At 40.1% G+C, this 20,021-nt stretch overlaps 1 protein-coding gene across 1 annotated transcript in view; it reads left to right on the top strand.

Annotated features, from left to right (window-relative positions):
* Positions 1-237: 237 nt before the first annotated feature.
* Positions 238-20,021, top strand: part of cdkal1 (CDK5 regulatory subunit associated protein 1-like 1) — a 239,447-nt gene continuing 219,663 nt past the window's right edge. Inside the window, exons 1-3 of the mRNA XM_080040162.1 lie at positions 238-372; positions 3,393-3,556; positions 4,305-4,417. Coding sequence (XP_079896288.1) covers positions 3,399-3,556; positions 4,305-4,417 — 271 coding nt within the window. The 5' untranslated portion in view covers positions 238-372; positions 3,393-3,398. The remainder of the gene's footprint in view (positions 373-3,392; positions 3,557-4,304; positions 4,418-20,021) is intronic.

The following is a 20,021-nucleotide window of genomic DNA, read 5'->3' as shown; positions in this document are numbered from 1 at the left end:
CTTGGCACTGTTGTGGTAAATGAACAACAGTCAGTCAGTATGAGAATATCGGGTTGACTGTAATGCTGAAAGATAGGATAAGTGACTATAATTGCGTAATTAAAGAAAAAAAAATATATATCCATGTATTGCGCATAAAAATGCCTCAAATTCTGATTCATTCATTCAAAACTGATTAATTATCCAACTCGCTTTCGTAAAGTACACGCGTGTCTAGTTTGTCCCTGCTTCCCTCCCGTACATACACAAGTATGGCGGCCTAAGAGTTGTGACAACTGTTTTGATGGTGTAAATTAGAATATTTCCCATTTGTTAAATACCCTTTCTACGGAATTCGTATTTATCCTTACAAATAACTACATAACGACTCAGGTAAGTGATTCATATCGTACCTTACGGGGTCTGAATGTCCAAAATAAGGGGCACGTGTATAGAACCTAGCTAATGAAGCTAGCAAGCTAACAGCTAACTTTCCAATATTACCCACCCAATAACGTATAGGTCGCGAGGTTTCTATCCAATTAAACATGTTCGCAGGTGTTTCTCATTTGTACCAGTCAGTGTTACGGTTTATTACAGAGTGCGTTTGTGGTTAGGTTATTATTTAAACCATGGTGTAAATCCTAGAATATTACATCTGCTAGGTAGGTCAATACAACTTTTTTATCGCGAGTGAACAGCTACGATGTATAATTAACGCAGGTGTTATAATTATGTAGCATAGCTTTTTTTGTAATGTCAACAGCATCAGCTACTGGAATACAGATATGTATTTTGGGATAACACTAGTAAGTTAAAAAGCGAAATAAAATGGGTCCATACGCGAAACTTAGTAAGTACTATCGATTTTATCAAGTTTCTAGTAAACTTGTAATGCATTAAACGTTATAAAATGTTGGTTTACTTACTTGGCCATCACCAGCATCCTCTAATCTAGGGTTTTTCTTCCACCTGCGGGGCTTGGCTTGACAGCCATTTTCTGTGTCATACTTTTAATGATAGATATAGCAGTAAAATGAAATAGGCCTACATGTTTACACTGTAGAGGAATCAAGTAAAGGTACAGTAAATACAAATCCCAGAAAGCACCAACTGAGGGAGAGCCCCAGTTGAAAAGATGAGCCGCAAAAGCTTCCCTTTTTTAAAGTAGAGAGAAGTTGATTCTCAGTACATGGCATGTCATGCCCTAATCAAAGTCAGGTGCGTCAATAGACAGGTACTCTGCTCTAAATCAGCATGACTATGTCATACTCGTTGATATAAATGCAGGTTATGTATTCTATGCAGTTCAAGTACCATTTTAAAGCGGCATGTAAGTTTTGTTAGTCATGGATTTGCTTTCTTTACTGGATTTTAAATCGTGTTACACACGTTTACATTTATTTATATATATTATATAGCACCTTTCTTAATGCTCAGTGCATCCCCACCATAGTAATACATATTCCCAAAATAGAGCATAACAAACGACTGAGACACTGTCCCCTGGGTCAGCACAAACAAAAGAAAAACAAATAAATGTGATGAGGGTAGGCATGGCGAGCCGCGACCATTATAGACACTACCAAATATTACAATAAGTGTCCAGAAGAAGTTGATGTTCATAGATCAAATGTTTGATTGAAAAAAAAAAAAAAACATCAAATTAATCAAAGACTAAGATAAATGTTAGTCACAGCACAGGCCCTACTGAATTATGTCACTGTGGTCATGCAATATCTTTTCATCTAATATATTTACTTAAGACATGTATTTTTATTTGGGCTGTCAAGCGATTAAAAAAATTAATCTAATTAAGTACGGGCTCTGTGATCAATTAATCTAAATTAATTGCATACTTATATGACATTTATGCCTGTTTATAAACAGTTGTATAGCCTACAGTCTCACTCACTCACTCACTCACTCACTCACTCACTCACTCACTCACTCACTCACTCACTCACTCACACACACACACACACACACACACACACACACACACACACACACACACACACACACACACACACACACACACACACACACACACACACACACACACACACACACACACACACACACACACACACACACACACACACACACACACACACAACTTCTGTCTCCTCCCCCCAGCCATAAAATTAGGAACTTCGCCGAATTTTCTACTTAAAACCACAAAAAAACAAGCAGGCTAAATGAAGACTATCTCCCACAACAGACAGCGCTGCACTGCCACAGGTGCGCATAGCCTATGCCGATTTATTCACCATCGTCCTACTCATAGCCAAAAATATTGACACACACACACACACACACACACACACACACACACACACACACACACACACACACACACACACACACACACACACACACACACACACACACACACACACACACACACACACACACACACACACACACACACACACACAAAATAGGAAAAAAGGCAGGCTGCATATGCTAGAAAGGGTGACAGGGGGTGGGGGTCCGTTTATGCGGGAGACGAGGCAGGTAGCAAACAAAAGTGAGACGGAAGATTGAGAGATACTGAGAGTTTTGAACCTTCATTGTTAATTAGGCACCCACTAAATCAATAATGCACAGACACTGCGGAGAATAACATAAGATAATTTCCTACCTTCATGCTTGAAGCTTCCCATAAAACGTCCATAGAGCCCTCGCTATGCTTCTTTCTTTACTCTTTAATCCCGTGCGGGCCGTGTCCGCAAACTACAGGTATGGTAAATGGTAAATGGACTTGTATAGCGCTATATCTCCGTTTATCACAGACCCAAAGCGCTTTACATTGTTTTTTTTTGTACACATTCACCCAGTCACACACTCATTCATACACCGATAGCAGCAGCTACCACGCAGGGTAGGCTTAGCACTAGGGTGCTATGCTAACTAAGCTAACTATCGGGAGCAATTCGGGTTTCAGTGTCTTTCCCAGGGACACTTCGACATGTGGCGGGGAGACGGGGGATCGAACCTCCGACCCTGCACACCAGAGGCGAACTCCCTACCCACTTCGCCACTGCCGCTCAAGGTGCAGCTGCGCTATCGTCTCACCCCTTTTGCACCGGGTCAAAGGGCACTATAGAAGTGCGATTAATCCGCGTGAATTTTTTTAATCGCGTTAATTTCTCTGTGATTAATTAATCTAAATTAATGCGTTAATTTGACAGCCCTCATTTTTATCTTATCAATTATTTTAGCTTTGGTTTTCTAAGATTATTTTTCATTTTATTGCATTACTGTGCTTTATTTAAAAACGGGAAACCTATCTGGGTGTCAAAATTATTTTCATGTTGGTATTGATCGAGGTCTACTACAGGCCTTAACTCTGAAATGCAGTCTCTAGAATTATGCTGTACTGACCAAGGCTCTGTCTTGATTTTCAGAACATCATGCCGTCCGCCTGTGACTCTCTGGTTGAAGACATTGAGGACATGGTGTCTGCTAGTGACCCCACTCCTCACGAGAGACAGTCTGCTAGAAAGAGCATCATGCCCAGGTCCAGGAAGAAGAAAGAGCCTTTGAGTGAGGAGGAGCTCCAAACTGACAGGTATGTCAACTTTTGTGATACTGCTATAATGTGTACAGAAGGTTTTAGGCTGATTCTAAATTCCTTGTCAAACTAACAGTAGAACAGCCTTAGTTCAGATAACACAAGGTTTAAGCACCTCACCAGTGTGTCTTAATTGCAAGCTTTTCAGTTATTCAAATGGATTATACATGTTTGGGATATGTTCACTAGACTATGTTTTATGTAGATAAAATGAGATTAGATTATTTGTGTTCCAAGCAGTTCAATGTTTAGTTAAAGGAGCATCAGAGTAAAATATTGCATTTGGAAAAGGGCAGCAACTTTGCTTTCACACCTATATTTCTGCTCACTTGGTGCGGAACCAAAGAAAATATCTAGATCTATTGTTGCCTTTTTAGTTCTGGTCTTTTTTGTGTGAATACTTACTTATAACAAATGAACCATATGGCCTGGCAGGCAACTCAATCATTGGACAACTATGGTGACTGTCTTCTGGGGAAAAACAAATTCTGCTGAATGGTAGGAAGTCATACAGCATGGCTTCCCCATCAGCCTAAAACAAACAGGTTAGGTGTACAGTGCACCCAAACAGTCTGTCCCACTACACTTGGGCAATAAACATAGGCCAAAACTGACAAGTCCTCTTCACCCATTTAATCTTTTGATTGAGATTTTCAGGCATTTTTAAATACATTAGGTTTAGATAAGGATTTGAATTTCCACTTTTCATATAACACAACCATATTTCATTGTTGTTACATTTTAGTTTGATCCCTGGCACCCAAAAGATCTGGATGAAAACGTGGGGCTGCAGCCATAACAACTCAGATGGAGAGTACATGGCTGGACAGCTGGCTGCCAGCGGCTACAAGATGACTGGTAAGAGTTTATGTAATTGTGGTGGTTTGTATCTGGTCCATTGTCTAAAGGTTAGTGAATCATGTAATGCAAAAAAACTAAACTAAAATAATAAAATATTACTAGATTGATAGTACTAATAGATGCTGGTAGCATACTAAGACAGAAGGATGGATGTACTTTAGACTGATGGATTGGAGATAAGTTAATGACTGAGCAGCTGAAATGATAAAATTGTTGAATCTTATATACAGGTCCTTCTCATATAATTAGCATATTGTGATAAAGTTCAATATTTTCTGTAATGTACTGATACACATTAGACTTTCATATATTTTAGATTCATTACACACAACTGAAGTAGTTCAAGCCTTTTATTGTTTTAATATTGATGATTTTGGCAAAAAAGTAAAGAAAAACCAAAAATCCCTATCTCAAAAAATTAGCATATTTCATCCGACCAATAAAAGAAAAGTGTTTTTAATACAAAAAAGTCAACCTTCAAATAATTATGTTCAGTTATGCACTCAATACTTGGTCGGGAATCCTTTCGCAGAAATGACTGCTTCAATGCGGCGTGGCATGGAGGCAATCAGCCTGTGGCACTGCTGAGGTGTTATGGAGGCCCAGGATGCTTCGATAGCGGCCTTAAGCTCATCCACAGTGTTGGGTCTGGTGTCTCTCAACTTCCTCTTCACAATATCCCACAGATTCTCTATGGGGTTCAGGTCAGGAGAGTTGGCAGGCCAATTGAGCACAGTAATACCATGGTCAGTAAACCATTTACCAGTGGTTTTGGCACTGTGAGCAGGTGCCAGGTCTTGTTGAAAAATGAAATCTTCATCTCCATAAAGCTTTTCAGCAGATGGAAGCATGAAGTGCTCCAAAATCTCCTGATAGCTAGCTGCATTGACCCTGCCTTTGATAAAACACAGTGGACCAACACCAGCAGCTGACATGGCACCCCAGACCATCACTGACTGTGGGTACTTGACACTGGACTTCAGGCATTTTGGCATTTCCTTCTCCCCAGTCTTCCTCCAGACTCTGGCACCTTGATTTCCGAATGACAAGCAAAATTTGCTTTCATCCGAAAAAAGTACTTTGGACCACTGAGCAACAGTCCAGTGCTGCTTCTCTGTAGCCCAGGTCAGGCGCTTCTGCCGCTGTTTCTGGTTCAAAAGTGGTTTGACCGGGGGAATGCGGCACCTGTAGCCCATTTCCTGCACACGCCTGTGCACGGTGGCTCTGGATGTTTCTACTCCAGACTCAGTCCACTGCTTCCGCAGGTCCCCCAAGGTCTGGAATCGGCCCTTCTCCACAATCCTCCTCAGGGTCCGGTCACCTCTTCTTGTTGTGCAGCGTTTTCTGCCACACTTTTTCCTTCCCACAGACTTCCCACTGAGGTGCCTTGATACAGCACTCTGGGAACAGCCTATTCGCTCAGAAATTTCTTTCTGTGTCTTACCCTCTTGCTTGAGGGTGTCAATGATGGCCTTCTGGACAGCAGTCAGGTCGGCAGTCTTACCCATGATTGCGGTTTTGAGTAATGAACCAAGCTGGGAGTTTTTAAAAGCCTCAGGAATCTTTTGCAGGTGTTTAGAGTTAATTAGTTGATTCAGATGATTAGGTTAAGAGCTCGTTTAGAGTACCTTTTCATGATATGCTAATTTTTTGAGATAGAAATTTGGGGTTTTCATGAGTTGTATGCCAAAATCATCAGTATTAAAACAACAAAAGACCTGAAATATTTCAGTTGGTGTGCAATGAATCTAAAATATATGAAAGTTCAATTATTATCATTACATTATGGAAAATAATCAACTTTATCACAATATGCTAATTATATGAGAAGGACCTGTATTAGATGATACAAGTGATGTCAATAATATTATTAAACACAAGGGGGCAGCCTTGCTTTGTAAATCGACTGTACTGTAGTGTGTGTTATTCCAGTGGAAGACTTTGTTTTGCCCTGAATTTAGCTTCCCATGCCGTCTGGTGCCCTCAACAAACTTTACCCCAAATATCATTCTTAGGAATTTGATGCTGTTGTTTCTTTCCAGTTGTTGTTGCTGCTGCATTACCATATTAGCCTACTTGATTTCTACTGTTCAAACCTAAGATGCAGCCATTATTGATACTTAGTTAATAGTTTTTCTTTTTGATAATGCAGATAATTTATTTCTCTGCACAGTTATTGCTGTTTTATTTCAAATATTCCCTTTGAAAACTATTATACGACAATGTTATCAATTTGCCATTGCACAAATTGACAGTCTGTAATTATACTTCTGAATCAAAACAGTTCAAATGAATCACTTGGAATCGTTTAAAGTTAATATTTGTTTTATTATATAATTTTTGCTCTTTCAAGGAAGTGCTGGTGTGCAATTATAAAGAAATAATTCATCTTTGGTATCAGAATCAGTAACTTTATTGGCAGCCAAGTCTAGGTATCAGAATCTGATCAGGACTGGAAAAAAGGGGATCGAAATCTCTAAATAATCTCCAAATAAAATATTTTCTTTTTGGATTAAAATAAGTACTTTGTTGGAGCCATTTAGAGGTTTTTTTGTGTTGAATATATTTAAGTAAATACATTTTTAGTTTATGGCTGAACATATCATTTATGAATTATAAAGTGTATGAAATATTTATCATATTTATATTTGTATGTATTATTTATACATTTTGTGAGGATGTGGTGATTAGTCTTTTGTGTCACCTGGCGAGATAGGGGTGTCACGCTCTACCTGGAGCCTATGGGAGGCCCTCATATAGGGTAGGAGAATTGCTTTTGTTTGGGTTTGGAAGGCAGAGAGCCAACAGTTTTTTGACCACATTATTTCGCATTATTGGATACATTATTGAACATATTATTTTGCATTGAATAGTAACTTTTGTACAGCAGTAAGAACCCTGTTTTGGCCGCAAAAACAGTCTTTGTTTGGAGTTTTGTTTCTTTGTTTCATGGAAAGTCAACCGGAGTTATCGTTTAATAAATGAGTCAACACCAAGTTAAACTTTCCCTGTGCGTGCTTCCCAAGAAGTGTGTGTCGGACTATCTCTGCCTCAGGAACACATATAGTGAACAAGGGGTTCGCCACTTCATACTTGGTTTGGCGGTTTTGTTCATCATGGTTAGGTTTGGGTGTAGTTTAATCAGACAATACATCAGAGCTGGTTAGTGTCAGATTACAGATTGTTAGTCAAAAGTTTTCTTTGTAGAATGCTTCCTTCCATCTTCAGTTTTACATGTCTTTTGCATGGCAGCCAGACATATTATGAACTAGATTACCAGAGGTCTTTCGTGTGTGTGTGTGTAACATAGACCAACATAGACAAAGCAGAGTGAGACGGATGCATGATCTACATTATTTCAGTATTTGTGTTGCCACTTTAAAATTATATTTTGAGTGATAGTCACAGTCTCCATGTGTGAGTTCATGTGTTTATCAAGGTGTGTGGTGTTTTTCCTCCCAACTGAGCCTGGAAGGCACTGTTGGGGGGACAACAGTTAATGTTAGGGTTACGGCCTCCACACATATCCTACCTCTACTGCGCGTCTGCGTCTGACTTTTTGTCACTGACCGTGTACTCAACCTAGAGCGGGCACACATCCAACCTCAGACGCACGTCGGAGGCACGTCTGCAGCGACGCTCCCCTTTACCTCAGGAGGCTCGCCTATTTTTTTCTGAGAGCCGCGCGTCTCTCTCGTGTCTCTCTGCTTTAACTGATAGAGAAATACTCTGCTGAGAGTCATATTGACTTCATACCGGCAGCTTTCGCTGTAGTTTCACCATTTCCTGGTGTGTCCCTTTCAAAATAAAACTTCCAACAAGCGAAAATGTGACAAAAAATAAATTAAAAAAAGGCAATGGGGCGCACGGATTACTGTCCAGACTCAATATTAGATTCAATATAAATCATATGTATCATAAATGACACGAAATAACTTCCTTTTTAATGGGAATTACCTATGAAATCTCTATGTAGAAAGATAGGGCTTTTAGAAGCAGCGCTGCAGCAGCAGCAGCTGCTGAGACGTTCCATGTGTGTCCGAGAAAAGTCCGAGAGAGGCAGCAGTAAGGTAAGGCGACGCGCTCCAGAGGTAGACGCAGGATGTGTGCAGAGGCCGTTAGAGTTAGTGCCTTCCAGGCAGCTCCAGGCAGCACTGCCTCCAAGGCGCCGTTGGAGGACAAAACACCATCAAGCGTTTATCAAAATCAGCCATGAAGAAAAGACCTTGTGCCAGGTTATGTTTGGTTAGTTGTACAATACCAACATGTATATTTGTGTTTGTATTGGACTGTGTATCTTCCTATACTCCTTTTTAACAGTTTTTTCTCTCCCTTGAGTAAGTCTCAGATGCAACCTAACCTCTCTGTCTCTTTCTCTGTCTCTACCTCCCTCTTGATGCAGTAGCATCTTCTGTGTAAAATCATCTACTAAAGCTCAGATTTATCAGATTGTAATAACATTTCAGGAGCATCTACAAATATATGAATATCATGGAAAAGTTCATTTCTTACAGTAATTTAATTCAAAATATGAAACTTTCATATACTCCTAGATTCATTTCACATAAAGTGAAGTATGTCAGGCCCTTAATTAAGCTGATTAAGGCTTACAGCTCCTGAAAATCAATAACCCAGCATGGCATATTAGCATATTACATAAGACCAATCAAAAAAAGGATTTATTTGACAGAAATGTCAACCTTGTATGTTCAATCATCCACTCAATACTTGGCTGGGGCTGCTTTTGCACAAACTACTGCATCAATGCGTCTGTCTCCCACTCCTCTCTCAACAAAGTACACTAAAGGTCAGTGTGTCACCGCTAAAGCTAAATGTTTAATTTGGTCTCTACCTCTTCTCTGCTTTATATTCATCTTTTTTTATCTGTTTGCTTCCGTTTTCCCTATTCTGTCTATTTCAGAATAGACAGAAAAGGCACCTTCAGGTGTGAGTGGGTTCGCTCATTGTTCTCACTGTGGGATTGTTGGAAGGTGAGATTGCCTGTCATGGCCAGAATCAGGTCAGATTACACTCGGGACATGCAGTGATTGTTTTGAATGGGATGGTATGGAATGCAGGGCAGTTGTTTTAGAATGGCATGCCATGAAATTGTTGGGAGTGCATTCACCAGATAAGAGAGAAATAGTCTAGAATGACAAGGGCTGAATTGGGACCCTGAAATATGTAGAGTCTACTCTTTGGCCAAAAGGAGCACTTGAGGTCATGGGGACTTGACTAGTTTTAACATTATCATCTGTGTGTCATCATTTTATGTCATCCTCCAAAACCTGTTCTGAAATTTCAAATGAATATCAGGCTGATATACCTCTATGGTGTTTATTGTTCACGCCTGCAGTTCCGCTTATCTGCAGAGTTTAATACAAGAGTGTGGACAAAGACAGAGCTTTCCACTGCTCTGAAAAACATGACATCACCTTCCCTCTCTCCCTCCCTCTCATCTTTCCTGTCTGTTTTCTCTCTATCACACCCACTGCCCTCCCCTGTCCCACTTTCATCCCCTTCTTTTGACTCTTTCTTTCTTTCCTAAACTATGACATCACCTGTTGTGAGACGTAGTAGCAGTTCCTATGTTGGTCTATAGGTGGCAGCCTTGGCTCAAGGGATAAGCTTTGTGCTGGGAGAATACATCTCTGAATATCAGGATGAGGTCATCCCTTTTGAAAAACATACTGTGTATTCTCATTCAGTGTTTTAAAAGTTGTGGTCCTCGAACGCTATACATGATGTAACCCATACAATAGCTCAGCTCTTTTTTACTGTCAACCTCAAATCAACACATTTATTACTCATTGATTGTTTTAAAGGTTTCACTTTGCAGTCTTCAGTATTCTTGTAAAATACTATACTACTAAGACATGTGTTTTTACACACTCATGTTGCTTACAAGTTGAGGTGATTGCATACAATTCTGAATCATTTATTCAGTCATAAGGTATAGAAAATATCAAACATGGAATTTTCAGGATTTTTTTTTTTTACAATCTGAAGAGAAACTATCTCTCCTTTCACCCTTGAGTTTTTGACATGGTTTGTTTTGAGTAAAACTACAACCCATGTTGTAGTTTCTGGTTTCATTGTGTCCACATGTTTTATACAGTTTACTACTGCTTGGTCCTGCACATCCTGGCTCCTTCTGAATAGCTGTTCCTCTTTACAGCCAAAGAGGGCACTGTCTACCTATGATAGCACACTGGTATAAATGAACCACTTTTGAGCAGCAGAGCAATGTGCCAAATAGTGACTTCATAGAAAGGCGTGTATGCTCACATATAAGCATGCACGCACACATGCACACACACATGCGCCCCCACACCCTTCATGGAAAGTCACACCAGGATATTTTGATTGTTTTTGGCTGCTCTCCTCTCCTTCCCTCAGCCAGCTAGCCGCACACACAGCACTTCAGTTATGATTTTACATACCGGTTAGGCAAAATGACTCCCTGGTACACAATGTCAGCCAAATCAGCCGTTCTCAGTTCCTGGTTTGGACACGGACGGTTGGAGGATATGAGGTTTAGAGAGAGGGTGTGAGCTGTTTTGGTAAAATTATACAACCATGTTATTGATCAGCAGATATTACAGCTGTTGCTGTGGAGAGAAAAAAAGCCAGTAGTGTCACATACAGTTTAATTTTATTGTTCCTTTTAGACAATGAACTGCTTTGAAATGATGATTGATTAATATAAAATGCATCATTGGCTTTAAAAGAACGGAAACAAACAAGAACGAGAACTTACATATTTGAAAATGTAAAATGATTAGCATTTTGCTTGCATTTAGGATGACATTTGCATTTATTCATTTACTTTTTCCTTTTATGTACATTTTAACAGGATATTTTGTTTACATTTAAATGAGGCTGAAACATTACTGAACTGTTCAAATTCAGCTCACACTGCATCACATTTTAAGCGCTTCTGCTGCTCTGTGATTGTATTACATCACTGTAGAGTATTCTCACTCTGAGTGTGTGTGTGTGTTTGTACCTCGCATACATGCCGTCTCATTCATAAAACGGGGTGTGTAAGGATTTTCTGATTGGCTGACTGTGTTCTACGCAACATTACACGCCGCCATGTTATAGCCAATGGAAACTTACAATGTTCTCTCTGACTCCACCTCTCACATATACACACACACGTTGGCGCATACAGCCAGATCTCGCACACTGTTGCAGACGTGGGGGGGAAATTGATAATGTTCAGTATGTGAGAGAGACAGCCGTCATTCTGCAAAAATTAGACATATCAACTGGTCAGTGTAAACGGGTGAGATAGACACTACGCTTGCCCCGTCTTTTCTACTACCTCGCAACTGTGTGTGTGTCAGACAGTCTCTCTCTCTCGCTGATTGAGGGAGGGAAAGGAAAAAGATGGAATGAGAAAGCGATGGTAGGAAAGACAAGGGGAAGAGTCAGTGGGGAAGGGAGGAGGGGGCTGTGATGAAGGGTACAGCCGACAGAGACTGATGCACTCAAAGCCAAAAATCAGCCCAAGAAATGGTTGGAAAACGGGTTGCGGACAGGGAGAGCAATATGATGCCAGGGGGAAAAAAAATAGACTCTGGCAAATCTGCAGAGAGGGGAAATAAAGAAGTGGATGGATGGAGGAATATTGGTGTGGAGAAGGGCACTGAAAGATACAGAGACAAGAGGGGGAGTTGTTTGAAGAACAGCAGACAAACATTGGTGCGTTGTAAAAGGAGGTTAAGCGAATGGGGATATGTAGTTGGCAGCAATGGATAAAACTCATATGCTAAAGATGTAGAAATGTAGTGAGAAAGATAGAAAGGGCGTTATAATTACTAAGTATTACAATAGAACATAAGTATTCATTTCTAGAAATCTTACGTTTTCCCCACTGCATGTACCCTTGAATTGAATATGTCAAATAAAATACCCTCACGTTTAGACCAGACATTTGAGGTAGACAGGCGGTTAATATGTAAATACAGGTATGCAAATCCAACTTAGGGGTTAAAGAATTTTGAATATTAAACGTGTCATTTGGCAAAACAGGTTCTGTCCTCTGTATGAGAACTATGAAATCAAATCATTCATAGGAACTACTTTATGGGTCCTGTGTTTTATTATGTTACACAGTTAATATTTCAGTATTTTTCTTTCTTAATTGACACTGTTAAGAATTATGATTTCAGTACAAAGTACACACACATCATCGTACAGGACCCATCGTTTTTTATGTGTAGCATACTGTAGCATACTGTTAAAATTATAATGGGATAGCCATCTCTGCAATACATGACACACACACACACACACACACACGCACACGCACACATTCTTAAGTCCTTTGAATAAAACCATGAGTCTAGGCAGTCAAGTGTAACCATTTGAGGCCAGGAGATTAGAGTGATCCCAAGCCCTGTGCGTGTGTGTGTGTGTGTGTGTGTGTGTGTGTGTGTGTTTTGGTGATCCTACAAGGTGACCCACATGTAGGCAGCACCCAGAAACCATTTAGAGGCCATGGTATTAGGGACTCTAGCCATTCCTGCCTTAAGATTCCCTTGAGGGAGGAAGACAAGGAAAATAGGATAGCTTGTGGAAAGCAGGGATCACTGCTCAATCGAATCCATTGATTATTATGAGAGAAGGAATTTTGACAGCATCGCAAACCAAACTGATTTTACGAGAATAACCACTGCAGCAAGACATTGTCGTGGGAGTTGAAAACCACAACCGGCCTTCAGGATTTATTGGTGTCATCATTTTTGGCATTTTATCAGACTAAGCCAGTTTTACTTATTGAGTTATAGGTAAACAAGTAAATAGTTGTTGTTAAAACAACATGACCTGTGTTTGTTGTCTTAACTTCCTCAAACCAGGTGCTGACAAGTGCTGACACCAGGGATACTAGTATTATTCTTCCCTAGCACTCATTTCTCCAAGGATATTGCTAGTATCACTGTCTATATGAGGGTTATGAGCAAGGGAAGAGAATTACAGTAGGCTGAATGAGAGACTTGAGGAAGTAAGCATATTCCCTATTCCCAGCAGGAGCCAGCCAGTCAGCGAGCCAGTCAACCCGCTGTTATCCCAGGAATACCGCCCGCATTCCACAGGGAATGGGAATACCCTGAAGGGATATAATGGGAATATCATGGAGGGTATGAGAGTAATGGGATAAGGCAAGAGCCATGGGGAAAGGCTTGAGGCTGGAGGGGATTGAGACAGGGAGGGACTAAGAAACCAGGAAGGATAGGAGCTTGACTGTAAAGGGCTGAGGGGTGAGTCTGGTTTTGCTTAAATCCAAAGTGTTGAGCCTCAAATTGAATCAAATGCAGTTGCCCTAATGGCCTAATGGCCCAGAGATTGACTGCTCAAATCTCAGAGCACAACGTCCACACTGCCAAGGAGATTATAGGGAGTCAGGTTGTCCCCTCCCCTTCAGCAGGTTGGATCAGGTGTCTACAGCGTCCCATACTGGAGCTGCCACATGTCTGTAGAGATATGTTGGGCAACTACCAGTTGTGTGTATGTAAAAGCTACATCGCCTAGATCAGGGGTCTCCAACCTTTTTTCAACTGAGAGCTACTTTGAAAAAATTAAAGTGGCCAAGAGCTACTTGTATCAAATCGCTTATATTTATTTACATAGCACACATCAAATGAATTAAGCTTCTGTTTGTACATGTGTGAAACTGCAATACCCAATGCTTATCATAAATAATTTCCCATCAAAGGTCCAAGAACACATTACTTTACACTTTTTGTGGGCCACATATCGGTGAAAATTGACATCAATGTCTGTATTACACTTCTTATTGTGACGCAACAGTGTTTCCCCCAGGAAATGTCTTAGTCAAGGTGGTCACCACCCAGGTGTGGAGGAGGCGCGGCGCAACGCGGCGCGCCGAAAATTTTGGGGGTATTTTGCTCAAAGATGCCAATACGCACTACAGAAATAAACAACTGCTTATTTGAATAAAACAGACAACTGACCTTACAGTTGTACATTTTTAAAGTTCCTTTTTAGATAGGGGCTGTTGTGAGATTATTGTGGACAATTAGGCCTATTGTGATGCGATAGGCTATAATTCATTAATGGTTATTATTAGCCTACTTGCTTGATTTCTTTTTAAATACAGAGGTTATTGGTCGTTTTGGAACATGTATTTCCCAATTTAAAACGTAAAAATAAAGCAGCATTGAAATTCAGAAAATAAATCTTGTATGGCTACTATAGCAGGCTGTTTTACAAATAACTAAATACAATGTGTTTTCCCCTTAAAATGATTAAATACATTTATGCAAAAGTCAAAGACAGTGCATGCCGTAGTTATGCATGGCCGCATGCAAAGCCGCAGAGCAGCACGCACACCAGCTGATAGAGAAACGCTTTGAGACACATGTGAACATTTATTTACCGCAAATCGCAAAGTTTTGACCGTTTTGACCGTTTCGCGAAGTTTTTTTTTTTACAAGTCGGTCAACCTATCAGGCGAGCTACTGAAAACCCGCCCGCGAGCTACCGGTAGCTCGCGATCGATCTGTTGGAGACCCCTGGCCTAGATGTTCTGAGAAATTATCGATTTTTCTAATAAAAAATATATTTGTGATGTGTTTTCATAGGCCCTACACATCGGTGACTTTGTGTGTATGGCAACTTCAAAGCAGGCATAGCTCCCAACTACTTTAACATGTGTATGAAAACGCCTGAGAATGTATAGTTTGTTGGGCCTAATGCATTGTTGATTTTGGTCTTTCTATTAACAATACAAATACAAATGAATATCACCAGTCTTATCCAGGTCTTTGTGGGGCATTTTACATTATGGTGAAGAATCTGTCAAGTGATGCCTCAGTTTATTGTGAAATAGCATTTCCTCATCACTGTTCAAGCTGTTCTCCAACCTAGAGCTATACAGTTTGCATTGAGAGTTGCCCTGAAAGATACAAGACAGAGCAAACAATGTGTTAATAAGGGTCACCGCAGCACACATTGTGTTTTATTCACTTAATTTGACAGTGCAAAGTACTGTCCTAATTTCAAAATGCCAACATTTTATTTTGTACAATGACATGTCTTCATTTGTTCTTTGGAGCGATAACACACACTCAGCCTTCCTCTATTGGAGGAAAAACAGTGCAATATTATATTGGACTCCTTAACAATAGAGCTAAGAAGACCACAGCAGAACGATCTCTTGTCTTTGACATTTGAAAACTCATTGACACTTTCTCTGTTTTTGAAATAATTAGCTTGTCTGTTAATTTACAAGCTGGAAGACACTTTTTAGTCTTTCTCACTTCTAATTTGTCCTCTCTTTGTTTTCCCTGTCATCTTGACACAACAAGGCAAACAAATGTCATTTCCCTCATGAAGAGGAAATGAAAGCTGGAAAGACATTAGCAATTAACATGGCATGTCTTGCTGTTGGTGTGGGTGGAGAGAGAGAATGTGTGGGTGACACATGAATAAAAAGCAAGGAAATCCAGAGTTAGGCATTCAAGGACATGTAGTAAATTGTTTTTCAAGGGCCTCCTTTGAGGTGTTTCTTTCTTCTTGGCTCTTTTTGTGTTGTTTTGGAAGATAACCCCTTTCTGTCTGAGTGTGCAATGTTCAGCCATCAGTGCCATTACTCACTGACCACTTGCTGAATTGGAAAGCAGAGGTGACCTATGGGGGCCTTAATATGAGGCCACCTGCTATAATAGAAACATTGGCTACCTGAGAGTGAAGAGCGAATGTGAGTTTGAGTGTTTGTGATTTGTATGATTTCATAAGTTTTATAAAGACCAGTCAGAAATGTCTACAAAGGATAAAGGGAATACGTACATTTTTCAGAGGTCCTCATAAGGAGTTTAATACAGGACTTTGTGTGTGTGTGTGTGTGTGTGTGTGTGTGTGTGTGTGTGTGTGTGTGTGTGTGTGCATGTCTGTCCTTTTGTGATGAATTAATTCTACATGTGTCCCACTCTGATCTCTCCTTCATACATATAAATGAATAGGCTATGCGCTAGATTTCCATGTGAGAGCACAGATATTAGATAAAGTGGATTTAAAAGCCGCGGATGATTTAAGCAGTGGGTTTAATTTGAATCATCTTCGGACAAAGTAACCTTGATCACCAAGCAGAAAAGATGACTTGACTGGAAGCATTGGTAAGACCTTGCTTGACCAGAGAGAAATTGTGAATGATTATAAGTGTGTGGGTGTGCGCATTTTCCTCCACAGGTTAAAGGCCTAATAGCTTTTCTGCCGTCCAATCAACAAGGCAGGGTTTGGACAAGTTATAATTGAGCTTGAATGTTCTAGCATGTGTGTGCACATAGACTTAACTTTTATTAGCTTTTTAATTGTTAACCACTTCTGATTCACTCATATTTTATTATGACCTTGTTTGCACTTTCTTTCTTTGAGGCTCCTACTCTTATTCAACCTTGTTGTCCTTTCTGGTGTGGTTATATTAGCAGTATAGATCAATACAGGGGGAAAGTTAACAGAGTAAATACAGCTAATGTTTAGCCAAGCAAGAGATCGATAGCTATGTATTGATTAAGCATTAAGTGTGGCTACAAGTAATTTCCTGGCTGTCGCTTTGTGTCTGTTAGTGTTGGAAAATAATTGCTTTTGGTCCCCAAAATGTGTCAAGTGTATTTATTTATTAAATTTTTTGGTGTGCAGCATTTGGAGCCCCCATGAACACTGCTCGGCTGGGTGGATTGTTACGTTAAATAAAGTTAAGGTCAACCAAAGGGAAGTGGTTATTTTAGTCATTTTAGTTACCTTTTCAGTTTATTTATGCTGTGCTTGTGTCACTGTCTCTTTAATTTGCATTTCATACTCAGTGGCTTGATCAAACACACAAGCACACGGATACATGCACATGAGGAAGTGTGTGAAGTTTATTGATAATCCGAGGATTTCCACATGGCAGACAGATGGCTCTTCTAATCTTCCAGACAGACATTGCCTTTTGATATCTGATCTGATGGTGTGTGTGTGTGTGTGTGTGTGGTCGGTCTCCAAGTATGAACTCAATAAATCAGATTTTTCGAAGGCCACTGCTGACTTGTGCGTGCGAGTCAGTGTACGTTTTATTCAGCCGTTTGTTGTGTGTAACTTATCGAACAGTTGCGGTCTGAATGTGTCTGTACTCTTGTCATCACAAGACTATGGATGATAGCTGATCAATGGCTGACCTGGACTGTTGTGACAAGCCTACACTTCTGAACTTAATTTTGCCCGTTTATTTTGGTCATACTGTACAGTATATCAGTCACGCTTTGATGCTTTTGTATCCCGAGTTCATGAATGAAATAATGTGATTTATTTATTTTATCTTTTCATGAGCTGTATACATTAGAAAGAGAAAAGGAAGGGAGAGAATGGGTGGCCTAGACAATAGGTCATTAGATTTTGAGCTCAAGGAGTTACCCACATGATTGGTGATTTATAAAGCTCACACATACAGTATGCCCTTAATGACTCATCATTACTCATTGGTAAATCTGACCTGTTTGGTCTGAAATCATTTGAAAGGAAAAAGTTTGTGCAGGAATATTTTCTTTTAGGTGAACCTTTGGTAAAGTTGATTTTCTGTTATTTACATCTCTCAGGTGTCCTTAAAGTAAAAGCCCTCACACCTGTCACCACCATCACCTTGTAGAGTTTGACTGTGAAGCACATGAAGAAAGAAAGCTTTGAATTATTAACAGCCGGAGCTATTGGCATCAATAGTAGCTTAATGCAGCAAATGAGTAAGGCAGGAGAGAAAACAACGGCTATCCTGCTGTGACACTGCTGTCTGACTGACAGAATGACTGCTGGCAAATTATGATAAATAACTCAATATTATCTAAAGAAAGTGTGTCATGGTTCTGAAAGTTTAGGTGTGTTGGAGAAACACTTTGAAGTGCTGAAATCAACATTACTCTTACTATGTTATCTCCACACCTTGTCTGAGTCTCGTGGTGTTAAGTGTTTGTATACAAACACAGTCTCTGTGTATTTGAATACACCAGCAGCAAGATTATCTCAGCTTGATTTAGCTTCTCTGACCTGATATCTGATTAAAGAGACTCGGTTGTGTGTAGAAACTGGATTAGCATATAAAAAGACAGTGACAGGACATCAGATAATTCTGATGCCAGCTGCTTTCAATGGAATTTGTTAGAGGGTGTGTGTGTGTGTGCGCGTGGCAATTTGTATTGTACTGAAGATTCCCCTGCCTTGTGTTCCCATTAATTCCAATCTTTTATTTTATTTTTGTCTCAGAGAAGGCAGACCTACTATTATTAACACTGACTATGAACAAAGAAATCAATTATTTACGATGGAAAATATTTTAAATTGTTCTATTTTGTAATGATTTATTAATAAGGAGGCATATTCTCTGGGATTTGGCTTCATGTCCGCCCCACCTAGCTAATGTATTCTAGCACGGATGCATGGAGGCACTCATGCAGGCAAGCACATACGAGTGCACAAACAGACGTGTGCACAATTGCCATAGGCAGATTTGTGTTGTTTAAAATGCTCCCAGCAGTTCCACAGGATTATTTATTCAGATGTCTATTGGGATTGCTTATAAATCAGATTTGACAGGAAAGAAAAGGGACGATATACTGTATATGACATTACCTTTTCAATAGTAAACCCACTCGGGTACCAATTTTTGATGTCAGACATGTTAACCTTTTTAATTTGGACTTTCCTGGTATTGTTGTGTGTTCTATCATTGTACTTCTAGGCCTATGTCTCTGATATAACCATTTCTAAGATGTGTTGCATTCGAGGTTCTCCCGAGACAAGCTGTGTTATGCAAAACAGAATACAAGATATTTAACATGCAGAAGCTTAAAAACAGGCCATCCTAACAGACCATTGCTAGGCTAGTGATCATGGTCGCAAAATGCTTAGGTCTGCTTACTTCAGGCAGAGTAGCCTCTCTAATCACCAGTCTCCCTGCCAACAGCCACATTCCTTTCACTGCTCAGTGCAAAGCACATCAGAAACAAGCCTGTGTGTGTGCTGAGGTACAGGCTGTGATTAAGAGCTTTGAAGTGTTCATTTGAATGTGGTGGCGTTGCAGGTGGAGGGATCAGGTGATGTGTTCAAGGCAACACTGGGTTTCGATTAAGAGCATTATAGTGATTATTTCTGATATGGTGGAACGGCAGGAGCAGAAGGGGTGTGTGTGTGTGTGTGTGTGTGTGTGTGTGTGTGTGTGTGTGTGTGTGTGTGTGTGTGTGTGTGTGTGTGTGTGTGTGTGTGTGTGTGTGTGTGTGTGTGTGTGTGTGTGTGTGTGTGTGTGTGTGTGTGTGTGTGTGTGTGTGTGTGTGTGTGTGTGTGTGTGTGTGTGTCAGTGATTCATGTAATTTGAGGAGACATTGCCAATTCAACATGGTGGTCCACTAAGCTTATCATGTGTTGTGCTTGAACAATGTGTTTTCTGCAGATTAATTTTCTTCATCTAGCTTTTATGAACATCTCTCTTATGAACAAGCATGCTGATCAGAACATGATGTGTGTGTGTGTGTCTTGTTTGTGTTTTCCACTCATCCAGATATCCACATTGTATGTTAACACTTTTTTAAAGATGCTTTTATATGTC

This window comes from Ammodytes marinus (assembly GCF_949987685.1).
Source record: "Ammodytes marinus genome assembly, chromosome: 13".
Taxonomy (NCBI): domain Eukaryota; kingdom Metazoa; phylum Chordata; class Actinopteri; order Uranoscopiformes; family Ammodytidae; genus Ammodytes; species Ammodytes marinus.
Note: the sequence above shows the minus strand (reverse complement) of the source record. Positions and strands in the feature narration are given on the sequence as shown.